The 23451-nt window shown below is 41.1% G+C and overlaps 1 protein-coding gene across 4 annotated transcripts in view; it reads right to left on the minus strand.

Annotated features, from left to right (window-relative positions):
- KLHL12 (kelch like family member 12) overlaps nucleotides 1-23451 on the minus strand; it is a 33635-nt gene that overhangs the window by 4633 nt on the left and 5551 nt on the right. For all 4 annotated transcript variants that reach the window (XM_042976059.1, XM_042976060.1, XM_042976061.1 and 1 more), the window contains exons 3-6: nucleotides 20570-20723; nucleotides 19272-19489; nucleotides 12368-12517; nucleotides 10733-10847 (exon numbers count right to left, since the gene is read on the minus strand). In XM_042976059.1, the coding sequence (XP_042831993.1) occupies nucleotides 10733-10847; nucleotides 12368-12517; nucleotides 19272-19489; nucleotides 20570-20723 (637 nt within the window). The remainder of the gene's footprint in view (nucleotides 1-10732; nucleotides 10848-12367; nucleotides 12518-19271; nucleotides 19490-20569; nucleotides 20724-23451) is intronic.

Genomic DNA, 23451 nt, shown 5'->3' on the forward strand with positions numbered 1-23451 from the left:
TCTGTTTTCCCAAAGAAGATATTTTGATGTCCTTTATATCTTACTCTCTCCCGTAAAGTCTTCTTGTATTAAATATCTCCTCCTTTGCCTCTTTTCAAAGAGCAAAGTCTTTTGAGAAAATCCTCTGTAAATGTGCCCTACTGAAGTGCATGGAAAGAATGGAGCGTTTTGTATGATTCAATTACTAGGAAGACATTTGAGAGCCCAAGGCACTATTATAAATAACTGGACTTTAAAGAGTAAATGGAATACATTTCTTTCTTTTTAAAAAATGTATTTAGAGAGAGAGAGAGAGAGAGAATATGTGTGTACACATGAGCAGGGAAGGGGAAAAAAGAAAGGGAGAGAGAGAGAATTCCAAGCAGGCTCCAGGCTGATGGCGCAGGGCTCCAACCTACGAACTGCAAGATCATGGGCCAAATCAAGAGTCGAATATTTAACCAACTAAGCCATCCAGGCGTCCCACAAATGGAGTGCCTTTAAACTGCCAAAAACAGATGCATCCCTGATGAAGTAATGGCTCTGACAATTATCATCAGTGGCTGCTGTAATCATTAGGTGAAAGCAAAAATACTACTTTATAATGCTAAATAGGAAGTATACAACCATCACCTATGAAGTATTCTTCCTAAAAAACTGAACCCAAATCTTGAAACTTACCAAGATTCTAGTGTAATCACCAGTTTACAGATAATACAGGGGACAGAAGAACACACTAAATGACACTACATGGATACAATCAGCAAAATCCAGAATGTGGGAAATTCTAGAAGCCCAACATCTTGGTTTCTTAAATAAATTACAAGGAAAAACCAAAGTAGGAGGGAAAAGCCTATGGATTAAAAGAGACTAGGGGCGCCTGGGTGGCTCAGTCGCTTAAGCGGCTGACTTCAGCTCAGGTCATGATCTCACAGTTTGTGAGTTCAAGCCCCGCATCGGGCTCTGTGCTGATGGCTCGGAGCCTGGAGCCTGCTTCAGATTCTGTGTCTCTCTCCCTCTCTGCCCCTCCCCCTCTCGCAATCTGTGTCTGTCTCTCAAAAATAAAACAAGCGTTAAAAAAAATTTTTTTAAGAGATAAAGAGAGACAAGAACTCAATGTAACATGTGGACCTTGTCTGGATCCTGATTGGAGAAACTTAAGTGTTCAAAAGCAAAAACTAGGGAAATACTAACAGGTATTTTTATCTGATGAAAATAAAGAACTGGTTGTGTTTAAGGGTGATAATGGTGTTTTAGATACATCTAAAATTTTTTTTAATGTTTATTTATATTTTTGAGGGCGGGAGGAGGGAAGGAGGGGCAGAGAGAGACAGACACAGAACCCAGGCAGGCTCCAGGCTCTGAACTGTCAGCACAGAGCCTGATGCGGGGCTCGAACTCATAAGCGGTGAGATCATGACCTGAGCTGAAGTCTGACACCTAACTGACTGAGCCACCCAGGAGCCCCGATATATTTTTAAAAAGCTCCTTCTTTCAGTGATACGTATAAAAGCATAATATAGGGGCGCCTGGGTGGCGCAGTCGGTTAAGCGTCCGACTTCAGCCAGGTCACGATCTCGCGGTCCGTGAGTTCGAGCCCCGCGTCAGGCTCTGGGCTGATGGCTCGGAGCCTGGAGCCTGTTTCCGATTCTGTGTCTCCCTCTCTCTCTGCCCCTCCCCCGTTCATGCTCTGTCTCTCTCTGTCCCAAAAATAAATTAAAAAAAAACAAAAAAACAAAAAAACAAAAAACGTTGAAAAAAAAAAAAAAGCATAATATATATGGATGGAATTATATCCTGAGATTTCTTTCAAAATAGGCCATGAGTTGATAACTGTTGAAACTGGGTGATGGGTACAGAAAATCATTATATTTTTGTTTCTGTATATGTTTGAAATTTTTCTTACTATCCCACACATAAACCATGAAGTTTAACCTCATTTAAGAGGACACCTGTCTTGTATACTTGCCAAATAAAGTTAAATGGACCCTTTTCCAAGGTGAGCCAGTAAGCAAGTCTCAGCAGTCAGCTCCTTTCAGAAAATCAAAGCCTTTGAACAAAGAGTCTTTTCATATTATGCTTATTTTATTTGTGCATAAAATTCCTTCAAGCTGGAAGAGGCCAGGACCACAAAGTATTTGTTTCTTCCTTGGCAGCACTATTCCCCTATTTACCCCTTTCTTACAGTACTGCTTCTCTCCCTCTGATTTGAATAGAGAAGGCAAAAACAATTCTATTCACACACGTTTCCCTCTGTAGGTAAATAGGATACTAGTGGATGACATCTGTATGGCTAACACAATGAACATACTCCACAACAACTGAGAGGCATTTTCTATGCTTTGCGCATTTAAAAAATTCCCACTGATTTTCAGCTGTAATTCCTGTTGCTTTATGTAATTCCCAGAAACAAAGAAAACAAAAGCCTAGTATTATGCTAAATGAAATAAGTCAGGCAAAACAGATACCATATGTTTTCACTCATATGTGGACCCTGAGAAACTTAACAGAAGACCATGGTCGGGGGGTGGGGGGAGTTACAGAGAGGGAAGGAGGCAAACCATAAGCATCTCTTTAAGCACTGAAAACAAACTGAGGGTTGGTGGGAGAGGGTTGCTGATGGGGGAGAGGAGAAAGTGGGTGATGGGCACAGAGGGCACCTGTTGGGATGAGCACTGGGTGTTGTATGGAAACCAATTTGACAACAAATTATGTATTTTAAAAAAAGGCATTTTTAAACAAAGAACATACTCATAAAAATGAGTTCTGAGTTTCATTAAATTCTAAGTTCCTCAAATGCTTAAAAAAAAAAAAAAGCCTAGGGGAAAAAACCACTTCCTTGATAATATTTCACTCAGGCAGCTTCTGAAGGATGGGACATAGAAACAGGTAAGAAATACTTAGATTATGTTACAAAACCCAGAAAATTGACAGTGCTTCCTCTTAGCTGAAAGTTTCTCCATAAACATGCTGGGAACTATATGTTTACAGTGGAACTTGGACAAATATATCAGCAAGAGGCACTCAGGGATTTTATGGTTCTAAATGTCTGGGGTCCTAGACCATTGGTTCCAAACGTCTTTGTCATGAAGGACTCTTCATTATTTTCCCATGACAGCTCTTGTGTGTGTGTGTGTTTTAAATGTTTTTATTTATTTTTGAGACAGAGAGAAACAGAGCATGAGCAGGGGAGGCACAGAGAGAGAGGGAGACACAGAATCTGAAGCAGGCTCCAGGCTCCGAACCGTCAGCACAGAGCCCAACACAGGGCTCAAACTCACGGACTGTGAGATCACGATCTGAGCTGAAGTTGGATGCCCAACCAACTGAGCCACCCAGGAACCCCTGGGTTTGTTGTTTTCTTTAATGTTTATTTATTTTTGAGACAGAGAGAGACAGAGCATGAGTGGGGGGGGTGGAGAGAGAGAGAGACAGACAGACAGACAGACAGACAGAATCGGAAGCAGGCTCCAGGCTCCGAGCTGTCAGCACAGAGCCCAATGTGGGGCTCGAACTCATGGACCATGAGATCATGACCTGAGCCAAGTCGGACGCTTAACCCACTAAGCCACCCAGGCGCCCCAGGTCTTGTGGTTTGAAACACTGTCTACACCAAGCTGCATCTAAGTAATGAACTTGCTGGTACTGCTGGAGTTACATGTAAGTACCAACAGAGCTTTGGTAAGTATGAGAGCACCAGTGTTTTCACACTGAACAGATATAATCTTAATTTTTTTTTAATGTTTATTTTTGAGAGAGAGAGAGAGAGAGAGAGAGAGAGAGAGAGAGAGAGAGAGGCAGAGTGTGAACAGGGGAGGAGTAGGGAGAGAGGGAGGCACAGAATCCGAAGCAGGCTCCAGGCTCTGAGCTGTCAGCACAGAGCCCAACGTGGGGCTCAACTCACAAAGCATGAGATCATGACCTGAGCTGAAGTCGGATACTCAACTGACTGAGCCACCCAGGCGCCCCTGAACAGATAGGAGTTTAGTCTTTATTTAGACTGTGTAGCTTTTTTTTTTTTTCCAAAAAAAAAATGTTTATTTTTATTTTTGAGAGAGGGAAAGACAGAGTGCATGTGTGAGCAGGGGAGAGGCAGAGAGAGAGAGAGAGAAAATGAATCCCAAGTAGGCTCTGCACTGTCAGCTCTGAGCCCAACTCAGGGCTTGATCCCTCGAACTGTGAGACCATCACCTGATCTGAAACCAAGACTTGTTCACTTAACCAACAGAGCCATGCAGGTGCCCCGAAATGCCAGTTTTCTTTCTTTTTTTAATGTTTACTCATTTTTGAAAGGCAGAGAGAGATAAGAGCACAAGCATGGGTGGGGCAGAGAGGGGGACACAGAATCTGAAGCAGGCACCAGGCTCTAAGTTGTCAGCACAGAGCCTGATGCAGGGCTCGAACCCACGAACTGTGAGATCATGACCCGAGCCAAAGTCAGACGCTTAACTGACTGAGCCACCCAGGTGCCCCGCCAGTTCTTTTCTTTTTTTTTTTAAACTAATGTTTATTTATTTTTGAGAGGGAAAGAAAGAGAGTGAGAGCAGGGGAGGGGCAGAGAGAGAGGGAGACACAGAATCCCAAGCAGGTTCCAGGCTCTGAGCTGTCAGCACAGAGCCCGACATGGGGCTTGAACCCAGGAGCCGTGAAATCATGCCCTGAGCCAAAGTCAGATGCTCAACCAACTGAGCCACTCAGGCACCCCCAGTTATTTTCTTAATACAGCATTGGGAGGTTGCTAGAGTGAAGAACATGAACTTAAAAAAAAAAAAAAAAAAAAAAAAAAAAAAACCTTTTAATAAAAATTATAAAATTACTTTCTGAGGCTTAAAACAATTTATATGGCCACCAACATATAAGGCCAATTCATATATATGCCAATTCATTCTACTTTCTGTAGCTGGATATTGTTTTTTTTTTTAATCTCTGGTGCTATGGTAGGCAAAAAATTGTATTTATTGTTTTAATTCTTACTTTATTACTAATAAGACTCTATTAGTGATTATGTCGCATTTCCCCCCTTATATTTAGTAGTCAATTGTACCTCCCCCTCTGTAAACTGAACACTCAAGTCTTTAGCGTTCCTCCCATGCATTTTTACTGAGCTCTTCACATACAAATAAATTTAACCCTTTGCTGTGGTTGTAGCAAATCTATTTTCCTAATGTGTCTTATAATGTTGCGCATTTTCATTTAGTCAAATACACTACCTTTTCCTTTGTGGTTTCTTGTATTGCTTTTGCCTAGAAAGTCTTCCTCTCCTGGAAGAACTCCAGTGTTCTAATGTCTTCGGACCCTAACTTGGGGACCACTACTTTAACAATCTAACTAATGTGAAAAGAGCTAGTCTAAGGATTGACTGGAAAAAAGCCTGTTTGTTCTTTGCCAATGAATGGGGGTGGGAGGGACTTGTTAGATTTTTATCTTTCCAACGAGGAAGATAGGTCTAAAACACCTGACAGGGAGTGCCTGGCTGGTGCCTGGCTGCTCTTGGTTTTGGCTCAGGTCATGGTCTCACAGTCTGTGAAGTTGAGCCCCATGTCAGGCTCCGTGCTGACAGCACAGAGCCTGCTTGGGATTATCTCTCCCTCTCTGTCCGTACTCGGTTCACGCTCTCTCTCAAAATCAATACATAATCAATCAATCAATCAATAAAACACCTGACAGAAACAGTGTGAAAAAGCACATTAGTAAAACTGAGGCATCTTGACAATGCCATGGTCATTATTTGTGGGGGGAGGGATTAGGAGTTGTGTGTGTGCTGTGGTGTGATGTTAGAGGAATACAGCAGACAGACTGCAAGCTTGCTAAAATAACACGGTTCAGAGACTACACTGCCATACGTATTGATCTTTAGCTCAGAAAAGGAGACTGTGACAAATTAGGAATTGCAATTTCCATTATGTCTTCTGTGAGAAAGTAATGGCTAAGAGGTAAATAACTAAAAGAGAATCCTCACACATGATTTGGCAAGCTATTTTTATGTAGCTGTAAATTTAATTTCCTTATGCTGTATGCAGAAGAGTTATCCTGGTAGCTGGTTTAGCAACCTCTATGAATAGAGATGGGCAGAAGACATGATAGGCAGGAACAATTTACTTCCTAAGGCGCTGATAAGGAGATGCTAAAATAAGAAGAGGGGCTCGTGGGTGGCTCAGTCGGTTAAGCATCCGAGTCTTGAGTTCGGCTCAGGTCATGGTCTCAGTTTCTGGGATCAAGCCCTGAGTCGGGCTCTGAGCTGACAGTGCAGAGCCTGCTCGGGATTCTCTTTCTTCCTGCCTCTCTGCCCTTCCCCCACTCGTGTGTGTGTGTGTGTGTGTGTGTGTGCACGCGCGTGCGCACACGCGCTCTTAAAAATAAATTAAAAAAAAAAAAAGAATCTAGTTGGAGTGCCTGGGTGGCTCAGTTGGTTAAGCGGCCAACTCTTGGTTTTGGCTCAGGTCATGATCTCACGGTTCATGCGTCTGAGCCCTGATAGGGCTCTACACTGACAGCACGGAGCTGCTTGGGATTCTCTCTCTCCTGTCTCTCTGCCTCTCTTCTTTCTTGCTATCAAACTAAATAAATAAACATTAAAAAAAAAAAAGGGAATTGGAAATGGCTTCAGAATTTCTTTTCTGGAACTTCTGAAAAATAACCTCAAAATTATAAGGGCATGTAGAATCCTAATCTTTCAAGATCAGGGCAATAAGCAAGTTCTCTAAGCAGGCGGGCACCTTCTCCTGCCAGTACAGAGAAATGCAGAAAATGTATCTCCAAAAAGTCTTCTGGTTTGCTGGTTCACACAAATTTTCATTGGCTTTAGTTCAATTTAACAAGCAGCTAGGAAGTGCTATTGAGTACTCTCTGGGACACTTCTGGCTCTGCAAAAAAGAAATGTTATCTTCTGTATTGGAAAGAACCTCAGTGGTTTGAATTTAACTCCCCTGATATACAGAAGAAATGGTAATCCAGAGAAGTTAAAGGACTTGTCCAGATTCAAAAAGCAAGTTACTAGAGTAATAGCATTGGGAGTCGAAATCAAAGGAAGCAAAGTGTCTTTTCTTTGTACCAGATGATTTCCACTATATACTGGCTCACATAATATTGAAAGAATATCTATTTTTATTATTTTTTAAATAACAAAGGTAACCACACATGGCAATAACACAGAAGTATATAAATAAAGCAACGGTAAAAATATTCCCCTGCAATCCCATCTTGTTAAAGGTGTTTATCCTTGCATACATATCCTTTGTTTATAATCATGAAAACATATACATATATAGTACATATACAGGAGTTTTTGCCTTTTTTTCCCCAATGAAAAGTACCCCCAACTTAGTATATACCCAGTTACTCTGTCCAGCTACACATGTCTGACTCAATGCTTTTAATAGTTTCATAATATTCTATGCTTCAGTTGTGCTATAATTCAGTCAACCATTCATTCTTCTTCAGATGGAATTCAGGTTGTTTCCCTTTTTTCCTGGAAATATTTCTTTTTTTTTTTTTTTTTTTTTTAAAAAACGTTTTATTTATTTTTGAGAGAGAGAGAGAGAGAGAGAGAGAGAGAATGTGAGCTGGGGAGGGGCAGAGAGAGGGGGACACAGAATCCGAAGCAGGCTGCAGGCTCCGAGATGTCAGCACAGAGCCTGATGCAGAGCTTTAACTCACAAGCAGAGAGATCATGATCTCAACAGAAGTTGGATGCACCAGAAGCTGGATGCTTAACCAACTGAGCCACCCATCCTGGAAATATTTCTATAGTACAGATTCCCAGATGGGACATAAAGAGTATTCACTTTAAAAAAAAAAAAGTTTATTTTGAGAGACAGAGAGAGAGAGAGAGAGAGAGAGAGAGAGAGAGAGAGAGGAAGGGAGGGACAGAGAATCCCAAGCTGGGGGGGGAATAGGTTCTACTCACATAAATGGGTTAGAAAAGAGCTTAGGGTGGAAAGTCACCACCACAGGGTGAAAGCGCCTAAGGTTAGCTAGCAAGATTCTGTAATGGGATCAGGAGCAGCTTGTTATATCACCTGCAGGAAATTACTTCCCATCTAGTGCCAATGTACCTTGCTAACAAACTCCACTTGCTCCCCCAGACCCTTTGCTTCTTACCCACACAAGCTAATGATTACTATCTGATTGTTTTCTTCACGTTCACCACGTGCAAGATCTTGAGCGCTCAATAAATACGGAGATGAAAGCCCTGTTAGGGGCTCTTGTCTCCTCCCGGGCAATAGCCTCTTTTGTATTCAATTCTGCATCCGCTCTCTTGCTGGAAAAGAGAGAACTCCAGACTCATAGTTTGCAACACCAAGCAGGCTCTGCACTCTCAGTGCAGCCCGATGTAGGGCTCAATCCCACGAACTTTGAGATCATGACCTGAGCCAAAATTAAGAGTCAGATACTCCAGTGACTGAGCCACTCGGGCGCCCGGAAATATTTTTAATATCTTCCACTTCAATAAATATCTTATTCTAAGGGGCGCCTGGGTGGCTCAGTCAGTTAAGTGCTGACTTCAGCTCAGGTCATGATCTCATGGTTCATGACTTCGAGCCCCGAATGGGGCTCTCTGCTGTCAGCACACAGCCCGCTTTGGACCTTCTGTGCCCTTCTTTCTCTGCCCCTTCCCTGCTTGCACTCTCTGTCTCCCTCAAAAATAAACAAACAAACAGACTTAAAAAATACCTTGTTCTAACCTTCATTTCTAGACCTGGTAATGAACTATATTTTCAAATGTTCATTGTTCGCTTGTATTTCAGCTTCAGTGGGCTACTAGAAGTCTTTCATGCCAATTTTCTATTGTGTTGGTTTTTTTCTTATTGATTTATATGGTTCCTGGGGTGTTTTTTTTTTTTTTTTTTTTGGTTTTTTTTTTTTTTATTTTTTTTTTTTTTGAGGACAGTTCACACACAATGCTACATGAGTTTCAGGTGCACAAATAGTGATTTGACAACTCTATCTATACATTATGCTGCACTCACCACAAGCACGGCTACCATCTGGGTATGGACTTTTTAGTTTTGTAAGATGAAAAGAGTTCTAGAGATTGGTTGTAGAACAATGTGAAAAAATATATATATACATTAAACGTTTATTTATTTTTGAGAGGGGGCAGGGGCAGAGAGAGAGGGAGAGAATCCCAAGCAGGTTCTGCAGATCAGCAAAGAGCCCGATGCAAGGCTCAAACCCATAAACTGTGAGATCATGACCTGAACCAAAATCAAGAGTTGGACACCTAACCGACTGAGCCCCCCAGGCATCACTGAACTGTACACTTGAAAATGGTTAAGATGGTAAATTTTACCACAACTAAAAATAGAAAAAAAAAAAAAGGCTCCCACCCAAAAGTTATACAAATATTTTCCTCTAACTTCTAATATTACCATGGTTTTTCATGCTTAGTCCTTCAATCTGTCTTGTTGATTAGTACGTATCCCTGTATATAGTATGAGATACAGACCACATGTTGTTATCCTGCAGGAATTAGAACAGTATCATTTACTACTTCTTCTCTGAGTCCCCTTAAAAAAAAACAAAACAAAACCCCAAACAAAGCAACATCTCTGGGTGGTAGGATTATGGATGATTTTTATTTATTTTTTGCTTCTCTGTGTTTCTAAAATTTCTATGTTGACATATGGTACTTATGCCATCAAAAATATAGGGGACGTTGAAACATTATTACAAGATGTTAACTAACTTGGATTTAAATTAAAAGCATATGTATAGGAGACAAATCATCATTCTACTTAAAGCAATCAGTGAACAGCTTAATTATAATTTAATACCTTGGCAGGCCTGAGTCCACAGTCAGGGGAAAAACAGAAAGCAACAAAAACAAAATGCCACCCCATATATCATTTATAACCTACAACAGCAAAATAGGGAGGATAGGAAACAGAAATAAGGTGATATCTGAGTCCTACCACCCGTCGGCTAAAATGTCAGGCATCTTACATACACTATCCTGTTTAATCTCCGTCACAACAGTGAGGTAAGATGCTCGGACCCTCACTTTAGAGGCAGAAGCACAGGCTCAGACAAACTGATACCTTACCCAAGGCCATACAGCCTGTCATTGGTGGGGCTGAGATCTGCACCTAAGCCTCCTTGCTAAAACAACAGCTAATGTGCACAGCGCTTGTTATGTGCCAAGAACTCTTTTAACCCTTTTACGTCCATTACTTCATTTACTCTTCAGAACGACCTCTGAGGCGGGAGCTGTGATGATGCCCACTTTACAGAGGAGGCAACTGACGCACAGGGAGGTTAAGTTTCTTGCCAAAGTTAATACACCTAGTAAGTGGTAAGCTGGGATCTGCACCCACACCGGCTCCGGAGTCCAGGCTCCAGGTCCTTAAGTACTACATGTCACTCCTGAACTTTATACTATGCTGCTGCCTTTCCTTCCTCTTTTCATCCAGAATGAGAAAACTACTACTTGGTATTTGAAATAATTTCTAATTCACAAGACTCCAAATATCTTGAAATCATAACCTGCATAATATTTGACAATTTAGAAGGTGCTTTTACACACTCGATTCCATTTAATCCTCCAAATAGTTACGGGAAATAGATAGGGAAGGTATCCTTGGTTTATAGTAGAGCTCAGGGTGGCAAAGTGACTTGTCCAAGGTGACACTCTTTCTAAAAGGTTAAAAACAGGTCTTTGTATTTCTTACAGAATGTTCTTTTCAACTACATCATGCCACCTGGCAAGGGGTAGCTGAAAAATATCCCTCCTTCTGCCAAGATGCCAGCTTACCTAGACGAGCCCTCGTCCTGGGTCCCTGCATCTGACTTCGCAGTTCAGGTCTCAGATGAAACTTCTTTGCTTCATCAACTAGATCCCTGCACTGTAAACTACAGCGGATGAAAGGCTGAAATACAGCAGGCAGTAAAGTGAGCCACAGGGGTCACGTCTTTAATATTACGAGTATAAATGGCACACATAAGAATTCACTTCTTGATATAGAAAACCAGTTTCTAAAGCCCTGTGGTTCCAAGAGGGCTGCTGGTAATAACTACGCTGCTGGTTTCCAGAAATGATTAAAAAAAAATTTTTAATAGACAGTATATTATTACATGGTTCAAAAATCAAACGACATAAAAAGATATACTGAGAAGTATTCCCTATCTACCTCGGCACTGGGCAGTAACTATTTTAATTAGTTTGTCTGTACATCCTTCCAGTGATTACACAAACACAAGTATGTAATAGCTAACAAAAATTTTAAGGGAAAACCAGAAGGCTACTGTTAATTCCTGGGATGACAGGAAGAAGTAAATCTTGTCTGAAATAATTTCCCAAATGTTCACAACACTGTCACGATGCCTAGGTCTCCCCTGATGGAGCTCTGTACTGGGCAGCTCTCCTTCGTATCCTAATTTACTCCACATCCTTCTTCACTCTACTCTCTGGCTTAGAAGACTGGCCTACGTGAACTACGTCGTAGGGTCCCCATGCCCTCTGACTTCTGGCTCGGCTCAGCCAGTGAGGAGCCCTAGAGGAGCTCAGAGGGAGAAGGGGAGTGAGGCCAGGTTCCCCCACTCCAGGGTGAGTGGTGAATATAGGATTTCAGTCTCCTGAATCTGACTCGAGAGGCTGGGCTGTGAACCACAAAATAAGGAAATAGACACAACGGCAATATGAATTGTTAGAAAGAAATTACAAATATGAGAAAGTGAGTTTGACATGTGACACTAATCAGCCTGCAACTTTTCTAATGTGAACTGGAAAACTGTGTTTGTAGTTAACTCCCAAAGAGGTCTGAGGCTGGGCCAGAGGAAGGAATGCATTCACTGACCTGGGCTTTACCTATGTGCTAAACAGCAGTGTTTGCCCAAAGTACAGTCTAGGTAAACAGGTGATACATACGGTGAAAACATACCACACACAAAGAGCTTGGGTTGGAGAAACGCTTTTATAAATAAACACCGTAAAAAAACAAACAAATAAATAAATAAAAATAAATAAATACACACAGTATAACCTAAATTCATATAAGAATGCATCAAATTACTTTGGTGTTGGGTTTCACAGGAGGTCAAAAATAAAGACATTTGATAAGCAAAGCATCTTTTTCGGGGCAATTTGGAACAATTTATGTTTGATGGAGAAGGGGACAACATTTGTCATCTGATGTTGCTTACGTGAAACACAGGGGCACAGCAAACAAAAAGACAAGAAAACAGAAAATTAAACCATAGATTTTCATTTCCAGAAGGATAACTTGCCAACCAATTATCTGGAGACCACCTAGCACCATCCTCTCTGGCACTCCTAGAGACGCTAACCAGGAGACTCTGTGCCTACGGTGAATAACCAATTTGAAGTACGTAATACTAAGCTACAAGAGATACTCATGGTTTTCGATCCCGTGTGTTTTGCCTGACTTACCTCAGCATCTATGACGTCTGTGATGTACCTGGGGGTCAGCAGGGGCATCCGGACGTACTGCAGCAGGTCAGGTAAGGATTCTTCTCGCTCCTTTTTGGCGTGCTTCACCCAGTTGATGACAGCTTCAAAGACTGGCTCCTCAGAATCCACCTATAAACGTGTAATTACACATCATGGAACTGACTCTGCCTTTCCAATTTTCTCACAATTTCAAAAAGTAACCGTGCTTACTTTCTCCTTCCTGCTCCCCATCCCCTACCACCATTATTTCCTCTCTTCCAGAAACAGCTAAGCTCTTGGGAAGACAATCCTTTTCAGACACGACTCATTAAGACCAGCAAAAGAACTGCAGTCAAACTGGGTTTAAAAAAAAAAAAAAAAAAAAAAAAAAAATCAGATCGTGCCTAATAAACCATCAGTTACAAGTGGGCTTTTACTTCAGAATTGTTTCCATCCATTCCTGAATCTTTTTTTTTTTAATTTGCGAGACAGAGAGAGAGAGAGAGAGAGAGAGAGAGAGAGAGAGAGAGAGAATCTTAAGCAGGCTCCAGGCTTAGTGTGGAGCCCAACACAGGACTCAATCTCACGACCCTGGGATCATGACCTGAGCTGATATCCAAGAGCTGGACGCTCAACTGACTGAGCCACCTACGTGCCCCCTTTCTGGTCATTTTTGAAAATTTGCAGGGGGAGGAGGAATCTGTTGCCCTATTCAAAATTTGCTATATATTTTTTAAAATACGCTCTATGCTCAACGTGGGGCTTGAACTCACAACCCTGAGATAGAGTTGCATGCTCTACTGACTGAACCAGCCAGGCACCCCCAAAATTTCCTCTTTTTTTTTTTATTTTTTTTTTCCATCAAAGCAGCTTTTATTTTTTATTTTTTTAATATATGAAATTTATTGTCAAATCGGTTTCCATACAATACCCAGTGTTCATCCCAAAAGGTGCCCTCTTCAATACCCATCACCCACCCTCCCCTCCCTCCCACCCCCCATCAACCCTCAGTTTGTTCTCAGTTTTTAACAGTCTCTTATGCTTTGGCTCTCTCCCACTCTAACCTCTTTTTTTTTTTTTTTTTCCCTTCCCCTCCCCCATGGGTTTCTGTTAAGTTTCTCAGGATCCACATAAGAGTGAAACCATATGGTATCTGTCTTTCTCTGTATGGCTTATTTCACTTAGCATCACACTCTCCAGTTCCATCCACGTTGCTACAAAAGGCCATATTTCATTTTTTCTCATTGCCACGTAGTATTCCATTGTGTATATAAACCACAATTTCTTTATCCATTCATCAGTTGATGGACATTTAGGCTCTTTCCATAAAAAATTTCCTCTTAAAACAACTTGTGTTTATAAGTGTTGTCTAACGACCTCCAGGATTGCTCCCCAACACCTCCACCCAAGCCTGTGAAGCAGAAACTTCTCTTATATCATTATGCTATAATGCTGCAGTTTCCAAAGAATTGTCAATTAGCATCTGAACAAATACTATTTATATATATATAAATATATAATTATATTTCTATATGTATAAATATATATAGAAATATATAATATATATAATATAAACATTATTTACCAGGCACAATGCTTTGAGATGATATATGTAATTAATCATTTGGGGAACTTAGGTCTAAGCTTACATGTAACAAATTGCATAAGGCACAGCCTAAAAAACCTACATTGTATCCCTGCAAGAGCACTACATCTACTAACACCTAAGACCTCCCCAAGACAGACACCTACATATAGGTCCTGTGCCTCCTCCACCAGCGCCTAGAACGCATCTGTTCTGAGACCTTTCAGAATGTGACAGTGCCCAGACAGAGACACCATTCTGTGAACTTTTCCCAAGAACTGAAAATGCAGACGTTTCAGAAGGTTCATTCACTGGATGTACCAAAAACCTACTACGCGCCAGGCCCAGTGCTGGAAGCTGGTTATACACTGGTAACAAATGAGACATGAACCTTGCTTTTAAGTGGGGAGATAACAGGTAAGTTGGAAAAACGAACAATGCCACTTTGTCATTCTGTACTATGTAGGAAAAGTACAGGGGCTATGAGACAGAATAACATGAGATTTCCTAATTTAGGTTGATGGGTCAGAAAAGGCCTCCCTGCAGAAGAAACAGATTTCAATATGATGGGTGAGTAGCAATTAGCCACGAAGAGTTAAGAGAGTGCTCCAAGGCAAGCAGGAGAGCACATGCTGAAACCCTAAAGCTGTACTGTCCAATATGGTAGCCACCAGCTACGTATGGAGATTTATAATTACATTAATTAAAATTAAGTGAAGGGGTGCCTGGGTGGCTCAGTTGGTTGAGTGTTCAACTCTTGATTTCAGTTCAGGTCATGATCCCAGGGTCGTGGGATGGAGCCTGGTGTTGGGCTCCGTGCCCTTCTGCTCCACTCCCCTGCTTGCTCTGTTAAAAAAAAAAAAAATTAAGAGGGGCGCCTGGGTAGCTCAGTCAGTTAAGCGTCTGACTTCAGCTCAGCTCATGATCTCACAGCTTGTGAGTTCAAGTCCCGCATCGGGCTCTGTGCTGACAGCTTGGAGCCTGGAGCCCGCTTCGGATTCTGTGTCTCCCTCTCTCTCTTCCTCCCCTGCTCATATTCCGTCTCTCTCTCAAAAATTAAATAAACGTTAGGGGCGCCTGGGTGGTTCAGTCAGTTGGGCGGCCGACTTCGGCTCAGGTCATGATCTCACGGTCCGTGAGTTCGAGCCCTGCGTCGGGCTCTGTGCTGACAGCTCAGAGCCTGAAGCCTGTTTCAGATTCTGTGTCTCCCTCTCTCTGACCCTCCCCCATTCATGCTCTGTCTCTCTCTGTCTCAAAAATAAAAATAAACGTTAAAAAAAAAAATTAAATAAACGTTAAAAAAAATTTAAGTTAAATTAAAAACTCAGCTGCTCAGTCACACCAGCCACATTTGAAGTGCTCAACAGCCATGTGTGCCTAGCAAACTGGACAACACAATCTTAGAGCAAAAAGGAACACAGTTTGAGAAGTGATACAAGGCTGGTGTAGTAGAAGGAATGAGGCAGGGGAAGAATGGTAAAAGATCAAACTGGAGAGGTAAACAAGGGCCAGATCAGAGAGAGCGTTAGAAGACTGGAATTTACTCTAACAGCAATGGGAACCCATGAAAAGGTTTCAAGCAAGCTTGGGATATGATCATATCAATGTTCTGTAAAGATCACCCTGACTAGCATGGGTAGAACAGATTAGAAGGGCCGAGAGCTGGGACACCAGCTGGCACATTAGGCAAATGGTGATGGGTACTTAAGCCATAGCAGTGGTGACTGAAATTTATGCACCAAATTTATAGGAGGTGAAACTAACCCAGCCTGCTGATGGATTAGAGGCAGGGAAGTACACAGAAGGGTGCCCACAATTTAAAAAAAAAAGAAAAAAAAATCTTTTTAAAGACAAGAATGACAAGCTAACAGTTGTAAACAGCTCCATGCTAGGCTCTAACACATTCTAGGTTTAAATTAGATACATCAGTTTATAATGGGGTTTTTCAATCATGAGCAGCGACCCTTGATCTTACTGAAGAGAGAATAAACTAGACTTGCAGAGAAACAGCTAAACTGGGAGGAAAAAACCTTCACATTAATGTTTCACTATGGAGAAAAATTTCCCCATAATAAATTTTCAGAGAACTATTTTATGTATCAGGCACTGATATTCTTTTTTTTTTTTTTTAATTTTTTTTTAACGTTTATTTATTTTTGAGACAGAGAGAGACACAGGGGAAAGGTCAGAGAGGGAGACACAGAATCTGAAACAGGCTCCAGGCTCTGAGCTGTCAGCACAGAGCCCGATGCGGGGCTCGAACTCACAGACCATGAGCAGAAGTCGGACACGTAACCGACTGAGCCACCCAGGCGCCCCAAGGCAATGATATTCTTAATTTAATGATCAGAATGACCTCATGCACTAAGTAGGACTATTATCTACAGAAGAGGAAACTGAAGATTAGTGGTTAGGTTAACACGTGCCACACAGCCAAAATAAACCCCACCCTGATTCTAAAGCCCATGTTGTTTTAACCAGTACAACATACTGCTTCTGTGTTAAGTAGGATCGTTTTATATAATTAAGAAGAAGTATTAGCTGGGGAGTCAGACATCTGGTTCCTCTTTCTGGCTGGAATACAGAAGAGAAACAATGTGCCACTTGCTGTCTTTCCAGAAAAAAAAGACAGTCTTTACAGACACTGAGGGAAGAGTTCTCAAACTCTTTTCATCTGAGTTTCTGAATAAAAAAGTTTTTTGCTCTCCCTATTCCATTTAGTTTTATTCCAAAGTATATATAGTTCTATGACTACATAGGACTTCTGTAACTGCTTGCTGATTTGGTCAATTAGAAACTAACTAGGCAACCAGCTCATAGTTTCATGGAACAGAACAGAATCTGGAGCCAGACTGCTCAGATAGGAGGCCTGGCTCTGCCACTTATTAGCTCCAGTATGACGCTTACCCTCGAAGCATCAGTTTCTTTCTCCGAAAAATGGGGACAGTTTTGACAACTACATAAGATAAAATATACCAAGAATGGTGCCATTAAAATGAAAAGTCCAGAGTATAGTAATTTTTTATCTGTTGTGTTCACAATTGGATTGCTGGCACCCGGAACCGTTCTGGGCACAAAGTGCCCAATAAATATTTAATAAAGGAAACCAATAGTAAATGCTGAGTAAGTTTTAGCAATTTTGTTATGTGCAGTGAACTTTAAGTCTATATTGTTCACGCTATTTACTGCATTTCCTAATGCATGGTTAAATCAAGAAAAATCAAGATATTCTAGCAAATTACCAACTTCCCAAGTCTGAAGAATGTGCCATTTGTCTACACCTGGCATTTCAGTGGATGGACACAATGTTCCACCACAGCAAGAGTGAGAACAAAACTTTAGCAAATATTTGTCTCAGTAACACTTGTAACACCAGCTTCTCTGGGCTAATAGGTCAAACTGGAAAAATGATTCCTCTTTATTTTGAAAACAATGTCACCAATGTACCTTAATAAATTTTCCCTCAGAAGTCAGTAGGGGAAGGCAAAAAGAAAAAGTTGGCTAAAATGTGATAAATATTCTTAAGATCTTATTATAGTACATGAAAATTCTAGTTTTAACAAAATAAATCAGAGAGCTATCATTTGGTTTATGAAAGTAAATTATAGGATTTCTTTAGCAAATTTCTTCTACATCATTTATTTTTTTAATTTTTATTTATTTATTTTAATGTTTATTTAGTTTTTTTTTTTTTATTTTTTAAACATTTATTTATTTTTGAGACAGAGAGAGACAGAGCATGAACGGGGGAGGGGCAGAGAGAGAGGGAGACACAGAATCTGAAGCAGGCTCCAGGCTCTGAGCCGTCAGCCCAGAGCCCGACGCGAGGCTTGAACTCACGGACCGCGAGATAGTGACCTGAGTTGAAGTCGGACGCTTAACCGACTGAGCCACCCAGGCGCCCCAATGTTTATTTAGTTTAGAGAGAGAGACACACACACACACAGAGTATGAGCAGGGGAGGGGTAGAGAGAGAGAGGCAGAGACAGAATCTGAAGCAGGCTCCAGGCTCTGAGCTGTCAGCACAAGCTTGCCACAGGGCTCGAACTCACAAACTGTGAGATCATGACCTAAGCCGAAGTCCGATGCTTAACCAACTGAGCCACCTAGGCACCCCCAGCTTCTATAGCATTTAGAATATTAATCAGATTTTGATTCCTTCCCAATATATCTCTTGTTTAAATTGAGGTGCCACTAACTTCCGGGAATCCATTAATTCAAAATTTATCTGAGCAGAGTGGGAGGAAAACAAATGAACTCTTAGCCTTCCTAGAGAAGTGAATTTCTCCTGACGAGGGGGAACAATTGTCACTCTAATTGTTAGCCTAACTACAGACCTCTGTGCAATAAAAACTCTGCTGGCTACTGGCACTATGACTTAGCATCAGGATTACCTAAGATCCTTCTTGCTGGGCCAAGTGACTGAACCCTTGCCTGTGCCCAGGTGGCTTCCCCTCTGCTGGGTGAAACACAACTCCTTCAAGACGCAGTTCATATGTTCCTTCTCCCCACTCCCTCATTACCCCCCCCCCCCATTAGGCACTTATGATCTGCCTCCTGTTTACGGTCTCCAACCTTTTTTTCACTTCCTTTGATCCACTTCCTTTTTGGTCTAATTTAAATGTAAAAGGTTTATTCTTCTTTCTTCTAATTTCTTCACTTTGAATAACCTCATTATTCTCACTATATTCTATTAAGTTTTGTCCTTCTCTGTCTCTACCACTATGTTGTGAATTACTGAAAACAAGGACTGTATCTTACTCACTCTTGGAGCCATAGCACCTGCCACAGATAGTTTATTCAGAATATCTACTGCTGTAGAGTAGATATTCTCTGTAAATGTTTGTAAAATGAGTGAATGAGTAATACAGAAGTGCTCTATAGAAATCTCTTTACTTCAAATTTCTGCTTATTCCACACCACTGTCTCTTCGATAGTGACTCTTAACCATTGGGATTGTATATTGAGGAAGGTGGCTAACTCCTTCCCATAACTCCCTCCCATAAATTTGGCATAAAATTTCAGGGGTATTTAATGAAACCTTTGGAGCCAATATTGACACTTGATTAAGATGCCCTGCTACAGAAACACAGTAAATCCACCTTGCTTTTTCCTAGTTTTGTTTGTGTTTGTTTTCTTTTAGTAGGTTCCACACCCAACCCAGAGCCCAACACGGGGCTTTAACTCACGACTTGAGATCAAGACCTGAGCTGAGATCAAGAGTCAGACGTTCAACCGAGTCACCCGAGTGCCCCCCCTTTCCCAAGTTTTGTAATGTTCCAGTCTTGAAGAAACCCCAATACCAAGCCAAATTTGTACCTGAATTTCATCGCACTTGATTAGCTTTTCCACTTCTCCTTGACTTAGAAGAATGAATTCTTCATGCTGTACCACTTCCGGAAAATGCTTCTGACTAAAAACCTCAGCTGCTTGCATCAGGTCAACACAATTGTGAGTTTCAGCAAAATCCCTGATACCCAGGCAATTAGAGGGGTCCAACTGACTTTCTAAGAACTCGCAGCAGGCTTGCTTCACACCTAGGACAAACACAGACAATGAACACTTCAGGGTACTTGACCAGGTGTGAACTGGTTGGTCTACATTCTTGGAAGGAGACATCTTCTCTACAAGGTAACAGACGAATCCTGGCTCAACACGGGTAAGGATCAAATTAGAAATTTTATGCTTAAGGAATTCAAATCCAATTTCTGTCTTGTGTGTCGTGCGACCTTCAAGCAAGGTCTTGTGTGTCTCTGTTTCAGCTTTAGAAATAAGTATAGCAAGACAAATTGCTTCTATGGACACTGGCACAATTAAACAAAACATACTCCTGGGAACCAAGCTTTTATAAAACCAATCATAATTTAACATAATGTACCTAATTTCTACTCCCTATGAAAACTTGACTGAAAGACTCTTGCCAAGGAAAAATAAGAGCTACTAACGACAACCCCTTATTTCTCTAATTGCAAAGTTCAGAGTATAAACCTAATTTGTGCACTAATGCGAAAGCTTCAATACTGTTTTTCAATCATGTATTAAAAGCAGAAAACTTTCAACCAGGCATTTAGAAATACTAAAAATAACAGAAACATCAATGCAGGTTAAGAAAGACAGTCTGGAAATAGGAAGGGGGACCACCCCATATCCTGTGAAAACATTATATACTTTCATTTTTGTGTGCCAATTTAAATTTCCAATACATAATTTACATGGCTCAAAATTAAAAGTACTAAAGAGTTTACCATGAATAACCCCCCAGCCTCCCTTTCCACCTGGCCATCTAGTTCCCTTCCATATAGGCGATGAATAGTATCAGTTTCTTGTGTCTCCTTGTAGAGCTAGTATGTACATACATGTAAGAAAATGTGTCTGTTATCCCCTCTTTCATTTTTTTAAAAACAGAAAAGGCGTAAATGCTCTTCTAAAGAGCCAAATGGCCACATATGGAGAGGTTCTTTGACGTTGTGATTGAAACCTGATCTTCTGTGCCGCAGGCGGTAAACAAGAGCGTCCACAGTCTGTCTCCATAATTTCCGTGATTAAGTTTACCTGATTAATTCTAAACATTTCCAAGGCTACCGTGGCATGAGCAATAGCAACTTTATCATCTGTACCTTTCAGCTGAAGCAGACAGGCTGCAGGAAGCAGTTCTTGTACATTCTCCACCGTCACATGTACGGTTTCAGTGTACACGAAGTCCAACAGAATCTCCATGGTAGAAGCAGTTAAGCCTTGAATGTCAACATAAGGTTTCCCCTTCTCTGAAAGCTGAAAATTCAAAGGGTATGAAATAACAGTGGTTATGATTCCACGAGATAAAGGCAGAATCTCATATCCGAGAGCTTGAAGGGATGTTAGTATTAATGCCCGTCTTTAAAAAATTATGGTCGGGGCGCCTGGGTGGCTCAGTCGGTTAAGCGGCGGACATCGGTTAAGCGGCCGACTTCAGCTCAGGTCATGATCTCGCGGTCCGTGAGTTCGAGCCCCGCGTCGGACTCTGTGCTAACAGCTCAGAGCCTGGAGCCTGTTTCAGATTCTGTGTCTCCCTCTCTCTGACCCTCCCCCGTTCATGCTGTGTCTCTCCCTGTCTCAAAAATAAATAAAACGTTAAAAAAAAAAAAAAAACCAAAAAAAAAAAAAAATAAAAAATTATGGTCTAATTTGTTTGATTTGTATGAAGCAAATATGGTATGTATTTGTAGCTTGTCCAACTTGGGGCAGCTGCATGCTACTCAAGAGCACACCGGGAGGTGACACCCTGGAATATTAATTTCACCAGTGAATAATTTAAAACACTGCTTTTGTAATAAAACAAACATAGATTTATTACAGGACTGAATCCAAAAGTTCTGTGAACATAGTACTAGTGTCCATGAGCTTTTAAGATAAAACACAAAATTTCAATGAGATTTCACGCTTGTAGAGAACTCTGTGGCTTACAGCTCCAGACTCATGACTACTCATTATTGTTCTATTCTTCGAGTACTTTTTTTTTTTCCTCCACTGTTTATTTATGAGAGAGAGAAAGAGAGAGCACAATCGGGGGAGGGGCAGAGAGAGAGGGAGCTACGGAATCTGAAGCAGGTTGTCAGCACAGAGCCTGACGCACGGCTCAAACTCATGAACCGTGAGACCATGACCTGAAACAAAGTCAGACAGATGCTTAACTGATTAAGCCACCCAGGCGCCCCCGAGTACATTTAGTAATGACCAAATATTCAGGTCATCTTAAGGGGCACTCTACTGTGACACTGGATATAATTGAATTGGTACTTTTTCTAAAGATCAGATTGACTATTTTGGCTATATTGGCTATTTTGACTATTTTCACTAATTGTTTAGTGGTATATTTAGTCCCAGAACGCATCATTGCAATTATGAGTATTGAAGAGGCCTGGATAATCATAGAAAATTGTTCGGCTAAGGGTATAAATCTTTAATTTTACAGGACAGTAAACTATCTAAAAATCGATTACCTTATGAAACTCTTACTACAACTTAACCTTAGTTGGAAATTCGAATTACTCACAAAATTCCGGTGCATTTCCATTATGAACTACACATCTTTATCATCTTTGATTCCGCCATCAGCCCAAAAGAATAATCAAAAAGTATTCTCTACCAAAGCCAAGAACAAAATCAATCCCTAACATTAAAAATAGCACTCGTAAGCAGGGCACCTGGGTGGCTCAGTCGGTTAAGCATCCAACTTTGGCTCAGGTCATGATCTCACGGTCCACGAGTTTGAGCCCCACATCAGGCTCTCCGCTGTCAGCACAGAACCCACTTGGGATCCTCTGCGTCCCTCTCTCTGCCCCTCCCCCACTCTCTCTCTCTCTCTCTCTCTCTCTCTCTCTCAAAGATAAACACACACAAAAAATGTCACTAGAACATTGTTTTGTAAAAACATTTGTTAACTCTGCACATAGTATGTATACAAGCAGCAGAAATATATAAGTACATTTATTCCTAAAACTTCTTATTCAATAAACTATTTTCCCATCAAATAACTTAAATATGAAAATATTTCACTATCTATGAACTCAGAGCAATTTATAGTATCATTTCACACTAATATTTGCTTTACAATTTTTCAGAGTGCTTCTTACTTACTATTATTTCACCTGATTCTCACAGCAACCTGGCAAAGTAGTTAGAGGTCTGATATTATTGCCGTTTATGACAAAAAGGATCTAAGGTTCAAAGAAGTTATGTGACTTAACCAAGGTCTCTTAACTAGCAAGAGACAGATAAAACTCAGGTCCTCTTGCCTCACTCAAATGACACTTTAATTGGACCACATTTGAAGAGCATTTCAGGGCGGGAAGAGAAAAATGAAATCATCTAGTTCAACTACTTTATTTTAAAGATCAACCCAGTGAAGTTAAATGGCTGCCAGAGTTCACACAGCATTGTTAAGAGAATTGAGCCTAGGACCCAGGTCTCTGAACCCTCTCCTTTATGTCAATTACTCTTAAAAAATAAAGACACAACCATCTGGCATTTTCTTGCCTAATACCAGTTTTTAAAGAAAAATGGTCCCTGGTGAGAAAAAAGAGAGAATTCTTTCAGAGAACTCCTTACCACTCTGAATGTGCAGAGAGAGCAAAGACAGACTATTTTCCTCCAGCTCACAGAGAACAGGATGCACGCTATATAATTAGCAGTCAGCAGTCCTGATCCATTAGTACCTTCATGCTCAGCAGCTGCTGACAGAACCGTCCTTACCCAGTTAAATGCCAACTGCTTCTGATGCTCTTGGGCAGATATTCTTTCTGGAGGACAATATGGGATAGGGATCTGTGATGTTATATTACACAAGAGCATTTTAAAATTAGCCTGAAGTAGCTGGAATGATCTGTCAGGTTTCCATGTTTTTCCTACCAGCCATGTGACCGAGCACTGGCTCAGAGAACCATAAACTATTTTGGCTTTGAAACTGGAGAATATAAAAACCCATATATCAGAGGCTAAGGAAGCACAGTAGTTAAAATGT

This window comes from Panthera tigris, chromosome F3, assembly GCF_018350195.1.
Source record: "Panthera tigris isolate Pti1 chromosome F3, P.tigris_Pti1_mat1.1, whole genome shotgun sequence".
Taxonomy (NCBI): domain Eukaryota; kingdom Metazoa; phylum Chordata; class Mammalia; order Carnivora; family Felidae; genus Panthera; species Panthera tigris.